The 18,648-nt window shown below is 40.9% G+C and overlaps 2 protein-coding genes across 2 annotated transcripts in view; both read right to left on the reverse strand.

Annotated features, from left to right (window-relative positions):
• The window catches only part of LOC146968151 (uncharacterized), a 7,265-nt gene extending 6,602 nt beyond the window's left edge, over positions 1–663 (reverse strand). Inside the window, exon 1 of the mRNA XM_085762300.1 lies at positions 609–663. Coding sequence (XP_085618426.1) covers positions 609–663 — 55 coding nt within the window. The remainder of the gene's footprint in view (positions 1–608) is intronic.
• A 9,519-nt stretch (positions 664–10,182) lies between these two features.
• On the reverse strand, positions 10,183–17,252 carry znf281b (zinc finger protein 281b). The gene is made up of 7 exons (XM_085762360.1): positions 17,040–17,252; positions 14,432–14,953; positions 14,203–14,316; positions 13,885–14,008; positions 12,992–13,075; positions 12,741–12,859; positions 10,183–12,452 (listed from the first exon to the last, which is right to left on the reverse strand). The coding sequence occupies exons 2-7, from the start codon at positions 14,879–14,881 to the stop codon at positions 10,824–10,826; spliced, it is 2,520 nt and encodes an 839-aa protein (XP_085618486.1). The 5' UTR covers positions 14,882–14,953; positions 17,040–17,252; the 3' UTR covers positions 10,183–10,823.
• Between the last annotated feature and the right edge of the window lie 1,396 nt (positions 17,253–18,648).

Below are 18,648 nucleotides of genomic sequence, written 5' to 3' on the forward strand. Positions count from 1 at the left end.
TTCCTTGACTGGAAAAGCTTTCTAATGGAAGGGAGGGTAACAACAGGGTCATAAAGTAAGGTCAGATTGTCTGCATCACCACACTAGTCAAATATTTACATTTGTTTGCATGTGGAACCAAACCAGTCAAGATGTTAAAATAAAAATGGCTGTATGGCAGAGCCTGAGAACATTTGGAAATTCTGCCTGTTAAGTTTAACTGGAGATTTGTAAATAACTGAACGTCTGGATTTCTATTCTGTAAAACCATTAACAAAAAGACTAGATACTTTCAGTGGGCAAAAAGTCCAATTACTGGGAATGAGAGAATGAAAAAAATAACCATACAGTTGTTTACCATTGGTGGGTTTATTTCTAGTTGTTATCTTTATTACCATTGGTTCAGGATTGAATAAGCTATCATGTGAAATCCCCTGTTTACTACTAAACTTTCCAAAACATTAGCAATGTGTGGAAAATATATTTACTTTGTGTAGAAACATATACTGGAGCCTAAAATGTACAAAAAAAAGTTTTTGACTTAAGTCTCCCTCAAATACATTTGACACAAACCTTTAAGTATATTACCAAGTGGATATTTGAAAGGTAATATTAAAATAATAACTTACCATAACAGGCAATGACCAGCCAGAGGACGGCCAGAAGTCTGAGTTTTCCAGCCATTGAAAATGACCTTCAGGATAAAACTTTACTCCAGGAAAGGTAGTGAAAGTCAGTGAGGATTGTAGAAGAGACTTTAGTGCCCTAAAAAGCTGGAATGATGAGGGCTCAGGTGTCCTGCGCTGGTAGTTTTAATGATTGGCCACACCTCTGGGGGCAGGACTGTCTGATCTGTTTCCTGCACAGATTGATCAACGATTGATGACATACCTGTTTCTGTCAGTTTGTTTTTGTTAAAGGATGGAATGTGTGTCACAGAATTAGGAACTGTAGAAAATCCGGTAAAGTCACAGACACACAGGGATTTATAGAAAAGAGTTGGCTATGCTGAATATTTGACAAGTGATCTCAGGGAAGCACAGAGTGAAATTACCTCAGCAAACACATAACTGAATCAACATAGGTCACGTGGCAGTTTCTTGTTGGCCAACTTCAAACCGAACAGGGTTCGTAGGCTGTGGTGGCTGCTAAAGACAGGCTTTGGATTGACATTCTGTTACATGAGATAATACTGACAAATGCATATTGCTATATAAACCATTTTTATTCTAAGGTTGATCTTAAAGTAAGATTATTATTATTAGATTATTAGAATTTAACTGCTTTGACCCAAGATGACATCTTCAAAATGTCTTAATAATAATAATGGCTTATAACATATGCCAAAGAAATGGCTCTTGACAACCGAGAAGCTGCAAGTAATACTAAATGTTTGGCATTTTGGCATTTTAGAAATGTAGCGGAAAAAAGTGTTAAAATGGTTCATCATTGGTTGTCACAATAGCTGCAGATTAATATTTTGTTGATTGAATCACAGATGCAATGTTTCAGTTTTGTAATCCCAGGTCAGATAACAGGGACAACAGATGTAAATTAGCTGTCAGCTAACTCTGGTACAGTTACTTTAATTGTGCGCTATCTGTCCCTGTAAAAAATTAAATAATAAATAAAATAACTTCCTCAAAACTCCCTATGTGAAATATAGCCAAATCAATAAACCAGACGTCTGTTCATGACAGATTAAAACCTCCACACATTTGTTCATTAGTTAGAGTTCTGCTTCCTCATGCCCCCCAAACTAAACTGAAAGTTATTTGTGGATTATATGAGTCCTATTGACTTCTTTTTCCTTTCTTAATATTGAGAGCTGCATTTTTACGTCATTTTAATTTGAAGCCTGTAAAATGGTCACTGAAACCCAATGTTCAGAAAACCACAGTTGTGGAAATACAAAATAATAATAATAATAATAATAATAATAAATAGTACTGTCTGCCAGTAAGAAGTCCCTGATAAATAGATATGTATAGAGTGTTCTGTGCTCATGGGTCAAACTAAAAGGCCATTAGACATCTTGAATCAAGACTTTGATTTCTTTTTAGATAGAGAGATACCAGTGTTTTAAATTAGGACAGAGCTTTATAGCAGAGGACACAGTTCACTGACAGACATTATTATTGTGCTATATAAAAGCACAGCCCATCACGTTGGCACTGAGTGATGTCACGTATAGCTACATTCTTCCTGAGATTTATCTACATAACTGGGAAATTGTAAAGTTGGATACATTGGAAATTTTGCACAAACAAAAAAACAAAAAATACTTAAAACAAAAACAATTATGTTCAGTTTTATTTCAGGGTACATAGCAAAGTTTCCTTTGGGCGTTTCAGCATAAAATTTTATATGTTACTGATAGGGCCAGTGATTAAAAAGAGGAACAGAGGTTACATTCCTCAACAGTGTTCTTTATCAATTTACGGCAGTTCCACCTGTCATCATTTAACCCCGAGACAAGCTCTAAAAATATGATTTCTCCACAGGCACATGGATGTGTCCACACACCATAACAAAAAAAAGATGTTTCTGCAAAGCATAATGCTAGCAAGTCTAACAACTTTTTTTCAGAAAGTGGCTTGGTTCACTTACAACAGTGTTATCTGAAACTAGGAGGGCAATAAAACAGGGCAGGACAAACGACAAGGTGACCTTTGATTTAAAACGTCATAAGATGTAAGATATAACAACTGTGGTGTACACTGTAAAATAAAATAAGACATAATAAAGTTTGAACATTTGTAATATCAAAGTGTTTAAAACTGTCACTTTCGGAATAAAGAATCATGCATAAAGTCTAATGAAAACTATGAGATTTTGCGCCGCCGCCACCACTACCACTACCCAAAAATGATTCCAGCTCTCAACATGACCTTATACCTAGTTTCATATTTGAGCTGACAGACGAACAAAGTCTTTTACCACTTTGGCGTCATCATGGGTGTTTATGGAAAAATTATACAACCTGAAGATAAAATATATTTTAAATGTCCATGTTGGTAGCAGCAGCAAAAAAAACCAACAAACTCCAATCTTCAGTACATAGAATAACATACTGTGTTTTAGGTTTACATCAGCACTACTGGCATATCTGAATGTGTTCAGATGAATGAACTCTATTTGGAACCTTTTCTCCCATGGACTAGGATATGGCTACAGTGTTATTATGAAATTTGCGAGCCACAAGGTTTTACACATAACAAAAACTAACATAATTCGACATAGCACTAATGACAATCCATTTCAAAAACCCTGTGATTACTAACTGTGAGACACATTCACTCACACATATTAAAGCCCTATATAATTCAGCAGAGACATTAACAGACTAACAACAAACTACCAGCAGAACTGAAATCAGCCCCAACTGTAAGCCTTTTTCAATACATTTCTCTTTTCATGTGCTTATGGCAGAGCTCTTTTAAAGAACTTAAATCTTAATCTTGGATTTGCACTGTAAATCATCTTAATTGTGTTAATACAAATCAATATTTCATGCTGCAAACTCATATTTTATGCATATTTTATCCAACTCTTACTGTTAAATTGTTTTTGCACATTGAGTTGCCCCTTGGTATATAATGCGCTATATAAATAAAGCTGCCTTGCCTAAGAACATGTGACTTAGTGTTTAATAGATAATCGAATAGTGGTATGAATATTGAGTATTTTATAAAGGCAGGCCATATGGAAAGTGTTGGTTGGTTAGAAGGAATGACTGCAGTGCTCTTTTAAACTGAAGATAAGTTGTTGTTTTTTAAAGTGCTTTGTCTACTAGGTGTGTTACTGAAGGGAAGTGGGCTAACTGTCCACCAGATAACAGCACTTATTACTGGATGTAGGGTAGTGTTGCAACACTGGAAACCATAAAGGAATGGTTCGATGAGATGGCCAAGATTGCTTATAGGTTGCGAGACAAGGAAGAGTTATACATGATAATATGGAGCTCTTATACTGCAGCATTTTGATACAATGGTGGGTTGCACCCTTACGGGTAACTCCCGTCACCAGTCTGCATTTGTATGTAGGCTATATATTTGTATAGGTGTAGTATGTATACTGTCTCTGTTGGACTCCCTCTGTTTGTTCGTCTTTTTTTTGTTTTTTTTGTAGAGGCTCTGTTTGGGCTTGGTTTAGACTCGTGGTATGGTATGTTGTACTATGTCTTTTCTTGTTGAAAACTAATAAAAGTGAATTACAAAAAAATTTTAGGTATAGGCAATGAATTCCACATTCTGGACCTTTGGCAGAAGATAACTTAACTGAGATTGAGAGGAAGGAATTATCATAATCTATCAGATAATCACTGCATTTGCCAGGAATATTCAATATAAATCAGTTGTGTCCAGTTCAATTAAGTTCCCACAATTCCTTTTGCTTTGCCAAAAGGATGTGACTCACAATGCTTGCGTCACTGGGGACATTTTAACGTCACAAAATGTTGTCAGCAACAGTGATGTCCACTAGTCCAAGAAATAACTTGATTCAATTAACATTATCAAACTGCTAACTGCTCACTCAGCAATTTGTTCCTAAGAACTAGAGATACATCGATTATTCCCCAGCTGCATTCTTCTCTCGCAGGTTTTATGAAGACATCACTGTGCGAGTGTCAACAGAGGTGTGATCGTGCGTTCGAGCAATAACTGCCTCGGTGTCTTCTCACTACTGCCAAAAGTCCAAAGTCACATGCACCTTATTGCCCTCATTAAAGCTGCTGTTCCAGGCAATGACAGGTGTAACTAGGACTCAATGTTCATGAAGAGGTGGGGTCAAGAGGGGAGCAGATACTCCGTCTGACATGTTGCTCCAAAACCTCCCACTATGTTGAGCTCCAATGACTCTTAAAGGGATAGTTCACCCAAAATTGAAATTTCACTCATTATCTACTCACCCTCATGTCGACTAAGGGCTCGGAGAAGTTTCAGAGTTATCCGTGGCTTCTCTGAGTTACAGGGGGTCTTGGCATAGCAGTGCATGTCAATATAACGGTTGCAAATGGATACCAACTGTCTTGGTAACAAAAAGACACACCAAAAAACATCCAAATACCTCCATGCTGCTCGTATGTAATGTCCGTCTTGTATTGAAGCCCCGAAATGCGGAATTGTCCCAAAAAAAATTTAATAAGTCTATATTTCAAGCTTGTTTTGTAGCGGAAGCTTCTCAAAGCTCCTCTACCCGGTTCGTCAAATTTGGACGAACTGGGAAGAGGACAGACCCTGGTTCGTCCAAATTTGACGAACCGGGAAGAGGAGCTTCGAGAAGCTTCCGCTACAAACAAGCTTGAAATATTAAATTTTTTTCGGGACAATTTCGCATTTCGGGGCTTCAGTACAAGACAGACATTACATACGAGCAGCTTGGAGGTATTTGGATGTTTTTTGGTGTGTCTTTTTGTTACCAAGACAGTTGGTATCCATTTGCAACCCTTATATTGACATGCACTGCTACGCCGAGACCCCCTGTAACTCAGAGAAGCCACGGAGGACTCTGAAACTTCTCCCAGCCCTTAGTCCACATGAGGGGAAGGAGATAATGAGTGAAATTTCAATTTTGGGTGAACTACCCCTTTAAAGACCCCCTCCCATGAAAATTGTGTTTTTCGTGCTTTTCACATGTTCCTGTGGCATTTTTCTTGTGTTAGAGCACATAGCAGCAGAAAAGGAAGTGCAAAATTGCATTTCTGAGTTTTTCTGAGCAAATTGCTGTGAACCAATGGCAGACGCAAACTGGCAGTTTCAGGGAGACTGGAGCTGACGTGTCACAGCTCCAGGGGAGGGCACTAGTGCTACAAGCTCCCGCCCCGCTCTGCAGCTGGCTCAGAGGTGAAAGACTTGGCAGCTCGGTGTAGTTGTTGAGGTATATCAGGTATAGCTCACCTGGTAGAGCAGCTCGCACTGGGAGCAATGACTATGTTCCAGTCTGGGATTGAATCCCAGTGTGGAGTTTTACGCTAAATGCACTGAATCTGTAATTGTACAATGTTCAGCTGTCAGCAAGCAGGAGGTGGGGTGCGAGGAGGTGGCTGGGCGGGGTGCAGAGCAGCGCAGTCTCCGCCCACCCTCCAGAGGTTCATTGCTAATGAGCTGGTTTTAAAATGACCAAAAAGGGTCGCGGGAGGGGGACTTTAAGACCTCTTTAGGCTTCCCATCATACTCATTATGGTCTGTCTGGAAGTATCTGCATGTGTTATCGTTCTCTCATTTCTGGACAAGCGCAGACTTCAGTTTCTACAGTGTGGGAACTACAATATGGTTAAGTTTAGGGAAAGGTTGTGTGGTGATTGTGGTAGCAAAGAAACTAGTTAAGCTATGATTCAGGTCAGGAAATTAACATTCTCAGGTAAGGTTAAAGCAGAAGTAAGTGATCTGGTGGTTTTGGCTAACTTCCTGTCAGCCGATGGAGTTAGCAGTCCCCGCCCTCGTCCCTACGTCACCACATTCACGCACATCCCTTGGCTGCACACACAGAGAGGACCGCCCCTTTATGTCGTTCTCTCTCCTCATTGGATAAAGGTTGTAGGATACAAGGAAAGTTTTCTCCTCGGCTTACAGCAGAGCAGAGTGACTGACAGACCAGTGTTTCAGACCAAACACTCTATAGAAGTGATTGCTGTCGGAAGATATAACTATTTAAGACTTACATTAACACAAACATTCCACTTACTTCTGCTTTAATAAAAGATCATGGTTATGGGCTGATTTGCTAGATACATGTATGGACAATGTACAGCTGGGTTAAAGCTGAAAACAGTGCAATACTCCCGCATTGTTTAAATACTCAGCGTGAAAACAAAACTGTTATTGAGACTTTTTACTAGTATTCTTTATAAAGCGTGCCGCTATTCCCTCCTTGGGACTCTCTAATTATCTCCATGTGTAGCTGAGCACCTTTTCAAGACCAGAGGATGTGCACCTGCTTCACATCTTGTTATTGAGACTGTTTGACTAGGTTTACATTCGATATTGGTTACCCTATAGCACACACTAATGAGACCATTTGTACAGAACAGCGTATGGAGCTGTCAGTGTTCCTTAAGGAAAACAGCTCCATCCTCTGGCAACAGGCTCTTACTGTTTGTCTACAGGACAGTGTGATTAACCTCACACGACACGTTAAACTGGGTTCACTCACAGCAACAAGGTGCATCACGTGCACAGACACCTGCATAAAACTCAGTTATAAACATCTAATTTGGCACAGCCATTGTTTTACTGCTGCCCTTGATTAATTTGGTACATGATGATGAACCACCTGACTGTTTACTCCTGTTTTCCCAACAGATAGATAGACAGATAGACAGATAGACAGATAGATAGACAGATAGATAGATAGATAGATAGATAGATAGATAGATAGATAGATAGATAGATAGATAGATAGATAGATAGATAGATAGATAGATAGATAGATAGATAGATAGATAGATAGATAGATAGATAGATAGATAGATAGATAGTCTGCCCCAAAGGGTAGCAGAAATAGATAGCGTGTGAAATACTGCTATTAAGTGTAGTTATTGTTATCATTAATATACATGTTCTACAGCTTTGGCTTTTAGTTTGTTTTTCTTTTTTCTGTTTTATTTCGTTTGTAAATCATGTCGTTGGTCCAATATAAGCTACACATTTCATTCTACAGTTGATGAAATAGATAGCGTGACAGGTACAATGGAACAAACAGTTTGACTTTTTTCAGACTAGTTGAATGTGCAGTTGTGCACTATGCAACAGTATCATTCTATTACAGTCAAAACAATGCACAAATAATGAATTAACTGTACATGGGCCGTGCTTTAGTGCATTTTTAAAAAAGTATTATTATTTATAGTTTTGTAGATATTAAGCTCTTTTTTGTTGTTGTTTGGGTATAGATAGAAAATTACAATTGCAGTTATTTGCGAAGTCAGATTTTACATTGTTAGCTAGCTTCATCACTAGTTCGACCTTTGATACTTTAGCTTCTGATAAACAATAAAATGCCGCTTTGAAGTGTGAGTGCCTGACAAATTTGTAGCATTGTTACCAGTGGCCTACTGGCTGACACAGATCTGGGTCATGTCAAACAAAGCAGCAGAAGTACATGTCTCAACCTGGGCATTTTTCAGTCTTTACTGACAGGACAAAGCTCAAGGTTGCCTTTTTAGTGCTTTTGAAAGGACAAAAGAAATGCACCATGTGCTTCTTTTTTTGTAACAAAAAGTTTTTATTGGCTTCTCTAATCCGTTCATCATCTCAATAACAGGTACAGCCTGGGAAATCATATCACAAGGGGTCTAGAACAAATAAGACAAAGGAATGGGGAGGCTTCTGCTACAAAATTTGGTATTGAGGTGACAGAAAAAAAAGCCATACAAAAATGTCTTTATCATGCATACTGGAGAAGAACTCAAAAAAAAAAAAAAAAAAATTGAGAACACACATTTTTAGTGTTTTTGTACATTTTTGTAAACAATATCCTTCTAGAGATCATATCAAAACACATTATGGCAAGTAACAAAAATAAGGGATATAACATGAGAAAAATGAATGTTCTATGAGGCATCTAGAATGCAACACTGCTTGGCGTGGATGTTTTTTTTTTACAGAAAAAAAATAATACATTTGCATTTTGAGTCATTCGCTCTATAATTGTAAACACAGGCAGTGTTAAATGATTATACAATATGTCGAACCTATACTACAAATATTTCCACTACATACATGAAACGCGTGTCCCTGCTTTCTTACGCTTTAGTGATATGAGGTATATTTAGGTCAATCTTATTGTCTTTTTTTTCTCTCCTTTAAAAGCATAGTGTGTGTTTGGAGTGAAGTGGCTGGTCAGTCAGTCTTTGTTCCCTGTGATCTGAGCAGCTTCAAAGTCTCTTGGCTGTGCAGCTCACAGACATAGGAAAAGGAAAGAAGAGGGGAGGTGGTCTCACAGGAAATCAACTAAATTAAATATCAACCCTGGCTGCCGGGATAGAATGGCTTTAGCCATGGAAGACAAAGAAGGCCATTGTTTATTCTTGTGAGTGCAGGGCTGCATTTTGGGGAGGGAAGATAGGTATAACTTAACTTTTCAGGTGTGTTTAGTTGTTTTTAAGCAGTTTCTTGCAGTGACTAGAACAGTGGGGTTTTGAAAAAGAATCATTAAAAATAACAACAGGAAATACGGGGGGGTGTAGGGGGTGTAGGTCCGGTGATTACATGCCAAAAAATATCTGCTACTGAGTTCTGTTGTGGCTAGTGGAGAATAAATAAAAGGGTTTGGGTATGCATCGGACATACCTGTGGGGGGGTTAAAGATATAAGGGTTCCAGCATGTCAGCCCGTCTCTCAAAACACTTAAATACAAAGAGGTACTCTCAAAATATTGTATAACAAAATTATGGCAAATCATCTTTTTACAACATCACCCGACAAACCGTAAGAAAAAAAAAAAAATCCCCCACCCCAAGCCCTCCCCCAGCCCTCCCCCCTCTCTCTCTCTTCTACCCTTGAGAAAAAGCAACAAAATACATTTAAATGCCCATGGTCATGCCTAGTCAACCCCTATCAAACCCCAATAAACAATAATCCAACCCTCCCATTCCTCCCTCCCAATCCCCCACCCACCCACAGTCCATGCCTCCCTCCCTCCCCCCTTCCCTCCCTCTCCCCATTCACAGTTTTCTCCTCTTAAAATAATATGAATAAGCATTAGCATAATACTCACGTATCACATATGCAAATTGAATGGGTTGTTGTTGTTTCCAATGATGATTTGTTTAAAAAAGTGCTTGTTTGATTTCATTGACACAAAAAGGAACAGCAAGGAGTGGAGCAGAAAAGTAGTGACTGGTTTTTTTTTTCGATTAAAAAGAAAACAGAAATCACTTCAGCAACAGCATGTTAAAAGATTGCAGATGGGTGTTCATTGCATTTCTGAGACAGCCATTAACGGTGATGCGTAGAAGTTTAGTCTATGCCGTCTTTTCTACTGGCCACGGGCGGGCACAGCCGGGAGCTGACTGACACTTGCGTGCCGATAAAACAACAGTCAGTTATGTTCAAGCATCGCCTTCACCTCAGAACATGCTGCGTGTGCACTCCACTACAATTTGCACTACCTCGTGTACACATGTGGCTCTCAAAAGAAATGTGGATGTCTTCACATTGACACAACAGTACCATAATCTCGACAAAGCTACACGCAGTGGAAACCAAACATGATCGTGTATTGTAATTTGTTGTTCTGACGAGTTTTAAAAAAACACAAAAACAAAATCAAAGCTTTGTAGTCTCAAAGTACACCTGTAAAAACTGTGCTAATTGCATCTCATAATACAAAGTCTTATTACACAATTTTGCCTATTTTCCTGAGTTAAAACGTTTCTTGTAACAGACAATATATACTTTTTTGCCATTTGAATTCTGGGCCTTTCCCTGCCACAAATGTTATTATTATTGAAGTTATCAACATTATTCATTATTACTTTACAATGAATGGTATGATGATTGGTAAAACACAAGGGTTCAGGAAAGAAGTAGAAGAAAAAAAATCAAGCAAGTTTATAGCTACCCTCTAAATGTTTTAAATTACATTTAAATCTACGGTACGTTCATATCAAAATCACTACTCTTAAACAAAAATTAAGCGACTAAATACATAATAAAAATGAGAATATTTAAAAAATTGCATTTGAGGCCATGGAAGACCCTCCCTGGTCATTTTTGTATTAACATTTAATGGCAGTGTTTAAAAAACAAAACTTTGCTACAAGAACAAAATTAGGATGGGTATAGGGACTGTATGGACAGTAACAGAACAGCCCCTGCTGGATTCACCTTGTTTGACCCTTATCTGAAACTTTGGCTTGTCGGGGTTTTTGATCCTGTACTCACTGGCTCACTGACGTCAGCTAACAAACTGGTATACCCTGAGAATTCTGACACTGGAGTCCGTATTCGGTGGTCGACCTCTGCCCCAGGATCACTGCCATAGCTCAGAGGGGTCCGCCGCCCTGACTTGAACTGGGAGCCAAAGGCCTGGGCGAAGTTTTCAATCTGGTACGTGGTTTCTTTAGGGGGGTTCAGTGGGGACAGGTCTGGGTAGCTGGAGCCATTGGTGGGTGCAGCGCTCCCTCCAGCCTTGGGCTGCTGCCCCTTGGAGCCGTCTGCTTGGGCAGTCAGGTCCTGGGGAGGTAGGTTGAAGGCGCTGGGGGAGTGCTGCTTCTCCAACTGCTCCGTCAGCTCCTGAGATGGAGTCAGCTGCTGGTGGCTGGCGGCTTCCAAGCTGAGGTGGTAGCCTGCCTGGGAGGGGGAGCCCACCAGCATGCCGTAGTGGGACTTTGAAGAGGACGAGGAGGAGGTGGACGAAGGGGCGACGATGGGCATCGGGGAGGAGACGGATGGCGGGTAGCCGCAATCCAGGGGGGATGTGGTGTACACGTGCTTGTCAGAGAACAGGGGCCCCGTGGGGCTAGAGCTGCTGGACAGGAGTGGAAACGGCCCCGATGGGCCAAGGCTGGGGAAGGGCCCACTATGGCTGGTGCGCTCCAGGGCCTGCAGAAGGAATTTCGAGTACTCGCTCATCACTGCTGTCTTATCGCCACCATTGGGTGAGTCGTCCTCCAACTCTGGGGTAACGGGGGCTGCTGGTTGGAGGTCCACGTGGTGTGGGTGGTCCGACAGGTCGAAAGTCACGTCGTGGTGGTGTGTCCCCTCTGGCTTATGGCTATAATGATCCAGCAGGCTTTGCAGTACCTCGTCTGGAATGCCCGACTTGTCGTGTTTGAGTTCCAACGGCGACGAGTCCAGCATGGCCAGCGTGGGCTCGGGCCCCAGGGAGCCCTGGATCACGCTGTTGCCCTGGGTCGCCATGTGCAGTGAGCCGGCTCCATAGTCATTGTTAACTGCGTGGAGGTAGCGCCGCTTTTTCACAAACTGCATTGCATCATCATAGTTGCTGCTGGTGGTGGGCCCCTGCTTATTGCCCCCGGCTCCCTGGAGTAGACCCATGTTGTCAAGGCCGGAGCTCTCCACGTGATCCATGGAGCCGGGCTTCTGGCCCAACAGTTTTTGTCCATCAACGCCGTCTTCCAGAGAGAGGAGGCCCTTGTCAAGACCCTTGCGGCCAGCTTTTTTAAAGACCAACTTGGGAGTGCGTCCCTGCATGGTGGGGCCAGAGCCTGAGGGGTGCTCCATGTTGAAGTCCTGCAGGCCCAAGTCGCGGGCCATCCCCCCCGAGGATGAGGCTGCTGCCAGTGATGCCGAGGCATTCTTCTTCCTCTTGCGCTCACCACCCTCACCGTTTTTGGACTTGGCCCTCTTGCGTCCGGAGGTGGTAGAGTTTCCCTGAGTGAGTGAATAGCTGCCCTGGCCCAGCTCCGCTTCACTGAGCTCCAGCATGCTCGGGTCCAGGCCCTTCTTTATGGCTTCTCCGCAAGTCCGTTTGTGCTTCAGTAACCGGTCTGTTCTAGAGAAAAACTACGAGAAGGAATGACAGAAAAAAGAGAGAAGGATGAGCTTATAGTTTCCACTGGACACACAAATAGTTTTAAAAACAGCAAAGCTACTGCAGAGTTAAACAGTTTGTTTATACGACTGCTTACATGCTATAAATTATAATTACTCCTACATTATAAATAAATTTTTAGAAATAAATGACAATTTAAAATGCATTAAAATTCCATACAGTGTAAACATGAACAACATTTAACAGATACAGGCAACGCTGTAGAAAGCTACTTAGCAAACAAACTGGATGTTGCCTACTTGTTGGCAGGTATCGCAGCGATATGGCTTCTCGCCACTGTGTGTCCTTTTGTGCCGCTCCATATGGTACTTCTGGATAAAGCGCATGTTACACTGGTCACAGCTAAAAGGCTTCTCTCCTGCAAGAAACAAACAGGGGCAGTGTTAGTATAAATAAAGTACCTACAGACTGACAAACTGCTGAATATTGAAGGTGACTATTCCAAAAAAAAACATTTAGTTTAACAACAAAACCAAGTGCAGAAACTCACCGCTGTGGATCTTCTCATGCCGCTGGAGCAGGTATTTCTGTATGAAGCTCATGTTACACTGACTGCACCGGAAAGGCCTCTCACCTGTGCGATCAAGAGTACAACCATCCGCTCACCACATTAATATACACCCAGCCCGTCACAAAACTCTGCTCGCTGAATGGTCACAACAATAAGGAACCTCTGGCATTCTGTCAAATACCTGGTGCATGACCGCAAATACTTACAGTCTACACACCACCAACAGATGTTGGAGAGGATTCACTGCATTGTCAATTTTGGATAGCATAGAGCTCCTTACGGTATTTTTAAAAAAATACATAAGCAACTTATTTCACATGTGAAAGTTGTACTATATATTAAAAGAAATACAGTAAAATGGATGGATTCTCATTAAAATATTTATGGGTTCAAAATTCAAAGAACCACGTGACAAGTTCCCAGCAAAGAGAATGACTAAGGCATCCAGAAACACATGAGTAATCACTGAGTCACCCTGGGCTTTAGCGACTGTCTGGTTTTAAATTAAGTCACACTGAAGTACTAAAGAGAGGATCAGTAAGACTGAAGGATTCCTCAGGGAGCAATTTATTTGTTTCTTGAAACTGATTCTGTTTTGAGAGTGTTATGTTTATTCATAACAAATCTCATTTCACTTATCAAACTTTGGCAATCGACATGGGACTAAATATTTTTTAGCAGAATTTGTCCTCTGCATTACAGAATTTTATGTTATATAGACGAATGAAAACACTGTGCCTGACATAACTTGTAAGGTTTGCATCTCAAATCACTACATTTTTGTCAACACAGTTGGTAAGGAAAAACATATTGTAACTGTAGAAAGCCTGAGGGAAGAGATAAGGCACAAACAAGCAGCGAAAGTCTCTTACCTGTGTGTATGAGCACATGTCTGCGCAAGTGGTAGGAGCTGCGGAAGGCCGCATTACAGTGCTCACAGATATGTGGTTTTGAGTTGGGGGACAGGCAGGCTCCATCTGCATCCAACATCATGGCCTACAGAGAGAAAATCATGAGTACAAGGGGCACTAATAACTTTTCGATGACCTTCCTACAGCAGGTTAGCATAGTTTAAACTCATCTAAAGCATTCCAGGTGTAATACCATTCTCATCATGTGCCAATATCTCTCAGGAAAACAAAATATTTTTTAGGTGTAGCGAATGAGACCAGGAAAACAAAGAGATTAACCTTTGCAGCATCGTTACGTTTCCGTCGGGCTTTGCCTCCCTGCCCGTCCCCGTTGCTCCTCCGCCCTCTTCGACCTGTGGACTCTTTTGGATCTTTACCTGGTCTTCCAGGCATCTAAGAACAAATAACAATACATGTATAACAATCAGTATTGTAAGAGATAAAAAGTGTGTACAAGCAGAAAAAGTAAAATGTACGAAATATCACTTGAAACAATAGTATTTCTCACCGGTTCGCCAAGGGAACGGACATTGCTGAGGCTGAGGTCATGCAGGAGCATGTTCTGGTGGTTTTGGTGGTGGTTGCCGAAAGACATGTCCGGCATGTCAGTGCCACTCTTCCCCGCGCCCCCTCCACAGTTCACCCCTACTCCTCCGCCCCCGCTATAGAGGGGCATGCGGTAATCCAGCTCATTTAGTCGCTCCTGCTTAATGCCCATGCTGTGGAGGAAGCCCCCCGTATTCCCAACAGCGGCGCCCTGGTGTTCTGGGGGTGAGTCGCGTTCTTTCTTCAAGATCATCTCCTGAGGAAGCTCCCCCATGACCGACTGGGAGGCCAGCCGTGTAAAGCTGGTGACAGGTGGCAGGTGGCTGAACATAAGCATACCTGGTGCAAAATTGGGGTCCATGCCACCGTTGCGCAAAAACTCATTGCCTAATTTGTCCTGGATAATACTCATGGTGGTGCTTCTGCTTTGTGCAGGGGAGAAGGAGGGCAATAAATCTAAAGAGGAATGCAGGAGGAGAATATCCTGAAATAGAGAGAAGATTTAAAAATAAATAAATAAATCAGGTTATTACAGACATGAATGAGTAGATAAAATCCAAAGTAACTACCACTGGTTATATTTACCATCAACTCTCGTATTGTCGGTTAACTAAATTTGATCACCACTACATGGCACTGTACACAGCACTCATACTCGATTATTAAATGCTTGATTGGATTTACTGGACTTTATCCAACAGAAGCCCTGGGTAAAGTTACTGGAAGCCTTAGTGAATATTTTGAACACAGTTAATTTCACAGATTCAACTTCTAAACTTAAATAAATACCTCACTGTGTACAGGTTTGCTTAAATGTGACAGGGTTTATTTAAAAAATAAAATAAATGTAACTAAGCATGTATTACAAATCAGCAAACCCACCACCCACAATTTCTGGCACAGCTTACTTTAAATACTTCTCAACGCTCAGGTGCTGTATGACTACGTAAAAGAGACTCAATCGTGATCGCCTCTTTACCAAACTCCAACTGAAACTGAAATTGCTTGTCTATAACATGCATCATGTACAAAAAATTAAATAGAAAAAAACGAATTGGCAAAATCAAAGTTGGTTCAAAAGATGGCCTTAGTGATCTGTTGTGAGATGCTATAATTTAGTGAGTTTATGATAATAAAAAAAAGTGAATCTCTGCCACTAATCACATAAGTAAAGTTTTGGCAGTGAAATATTTTAGTCCCCTTTGTTCTATAAGAAAATTGAGCCCCCCGAAATATTCAATCTACACATTGTATTGTTTTTACTTGCGACATTTTGCACCACATGTGACTTGGATCACAGCCAAAATTTAATCTCTGCTAAATATCCCTATTGTTTCAACAATTTTGATGCATGCTGGATGACACCGCTTACCATGCCTGGCTAATAACCCAACATTGAACGCAAAAGCTGGCGTCATTGGGTCCAATATTGGCAAATTAATCGGTTCACTACACTTGCCTAAAACAAACAATATTTAGGTCAAATCCAACGCTACATTTCAGTGATTTTTAGACGCAGGGCACAGTCGGATGATTAAGCGGGACAAGCATCGAAACGAGCAGAACTGAATGAGTGGAGTGGGAATTTATTGTTTAGTCTAGACCGGCCGACCATTTGGCTGCGCGACACTGAATCCAACAGAAAGCGGATGAGCTTTTGTGATGCATAATAGTTAGCATCGTTAGCTGGCCGGCTAACCACAATGAGACACAATCAACGTTATCTTCAAGTCCTCAATCAAAACAATCGTCCAAAACGTCCCGCGAACTACAATCGTGCATTCAACTACAATTGGGTCCACGCTGAAAGTTATTTGAGCTGAAATTAGCTGTATTTGTAATCAATACATGTCTAATTTGATCCGTTATAGCCAATGTAACGTAACGTTTAGCCCGTTACCCTGCGTTGCTATCAAGCTAGCCGACGCTAAAACAAGGACCCATGATTTGATGATTATTAACGCAATCAGTGGAGATTTTAATGACGATACTATGAGATAGAAACACACTAAAAACCCAAATAGCGTGAAAAGGTCAAAAAGTATACACAATAGTCGTCGACAATGTGAAATTTAACAGCCAGTTTTTTTTTTTGCTTTGAAGTCAGGTCAGCGGCATGAATTGCTCATTCTCCAGTTCCCAGGCTTTGATGACGCTCATGAAATCAAATCTGTCTGGCTGCGACCAACGCTGGCGCTCTATTTATTGATAGCTAACTTTAGCTGTAATTACAACGGGTTAATGCTCACCAGCACGCCGAGCTAAAGAAACATCCCTCGTCGTTTACGGTGCATGTTGACCGATCTAAATGTGAAAAAACAAAACTGTGGGCTTCGAGGTGACTGTGTTTATAACAATCAAAGCTGCCACGAGCTGACTGGGCTAGCTAGTTAGCTGCTAGCTACCCCCCGACCGAAAACCCGCATTACGGCCCATGCAACAGAAACAATGATGCTGGCTCTCACTGCATCTCCCCGTTTGCGCCGAGCCAGACGTCTCTCCGTCGCCTAAATCTCGACAAAGGCCGAGCGCTCACCAAGAATAAAAAGTCAATTTGGTTTCCCACTCACCTACACATGACCGCAGTTGGTTCCAAACGTGCCTGTATTGTCTCCGTATTCGCCGCTTTTGGGGTTTTATTGCCAAAACATTGTTCTCCGGCGGTCGCTGCTTTCTTCCATCTTGTCCTGGCGCGGGGAATTATGGGTGTAGAGGACGGGTCGTGAGAGGAGACAGGCGAAGGCTGCCGAGGTTTCACAGAGTGTCAATGGACAGTGATGGAAACACGTAAAGGAGGTGGACCTGAGGTGGACGCATTAACATGATCACATAACGTGTGTAGTCTAGTAGCCCAATACAATAGACTTGCCACAAATTTGACCTTTATTACTAAAATGTTTTGATAGGCTTTAGACTTAATTTCCTTAATAGGATTAGCTACATGATATTTTGTTAATGTTTAGTGACTAACATTATATAAATGTCTATTCTATTCTATCAAACTGCCAAAAAAAAGTGTGCGTATAGGCTACATAAATGTAAATTGAACTGTATAGTTATCTTCAGTGCACAATCTATTAAAACAAAATCAAACTTAAAATGTTGTAGGCTACTTTTGTCTTGATGATCAATGCCTCAAAAAATGAAATAAATGTAACCTATTATTTGATTATTTTTCTTGTTGTGATGACAGACATAATTGACTGAAAGTAACTGTGGATGGTGAGTAGCTGAATGCAGGGCTTCACACTGCCCCTAAATGTGGGCATTTTGCCCCTAAAATTTGAGACAAGTAAATATAAATGCAAGTAAATATTTCATCTACTTGCATGTGATTGCGTGATTGTGATGGTGGGATTCAGTTTTTGCCTTAATACTTTATATTAATCTGGCAATGACTAAATCCATAGACCTCAAATATGGCAGCTCTGATTTTTATTGCAGTAGTAACCACAGAGTCTGTGTTCATGCAACTCTGTTGTTATTTCTTAGATTGACTTGAAAACTTCTCTTGGTATTAGACAGATTCACGTAATAGTGGCCTTTCCCTTTGGAAATTGTGGCACTACATTTGTGGTTGAGTAAAATTGGTTATTTTTATTGCTTGTATAACAAATCTTGAAAGCTTTTCTTTACCCACTGATGCATTTTTCATTTGATATTTAAAGCAGAAGTAAGTGGAATGTTTGTGTTAATATAAGTCTTAAATAGTTACATCTTCCGACAGCAATCACTTCTATAGAGTGTTTGGTCTGAAACACGGGTCTGTCAGTCACTCTGCTCTGCTGTAAGCCGAGGAGAAAACTTTCCTTGTATCCTACAACCTTTATCCAATGAGGAGAGAGAACGGCATAAAGGGGCGGTCCTCTCTGTGTGTGCAGCCAAGGAATGTGGTGACGTAGGGACGAGGGCGGGGACTGCTAATTCCATCGGCTGAATAAGAAGTTAGCCAAAATGACCGGATAGCTTACTTCTGCTTTAACATCAAGTATCAGAAAAATATAAGAGTGTTTTGCTGCACTTTGAGCTTGTTTAACATTGTTTGCTGAGCACAGAGTCAAGAACTATAAGTAAAAAAAAAAAACCAAACACAACACACATTTAATCTTTGCAGAAATAAAACGTGGTTTATCATCAGCTTAATTTCAAGGGATTTGGTTAATAATGGAAAGTCATTTC

The sequence above is a fragment of the Trachurus japonicus genome, chromosome 19 (assembly GCF_045865225.1).
Source record: "Trachurus japonicus isolate A0001 chromosome 19, Traja_1.0".
Taxonomy (NCBI): Eukaryota; Metazoa; Chordata; class Actinopteri; order Carangiformes; family Carangidae; genus Trachurus; species Trachurus japonicus.

What these genes read in the sequence shown, in the direction of transcription:
- znf281b (XM_085762360.1), bottom strand. Translation starts at nt 14,881, where the DNA reads ATGAGTATTATCCAGGACAAATTAGGCAATGAGTTTTTGCGCAACGGT. An exon ending in ACATGTGCTCATACACACAG is followed by an intron (nt 13,076 to 13,884) that starts GTAAGAGACTTT and finishes TTGATCGCACAG; the next exon opens with GTGAGAGGCCTTTCCGGTGC. An exon ending in GCATGAGAAGATCCACAGCG is followed by an intron (nt 12,860 to 12,991) that starts GTGAGTTTCTGC and finishes TGTTTCTTGCAG; the next exon opens with GAGAGAAGCCTTTTAGCTGT.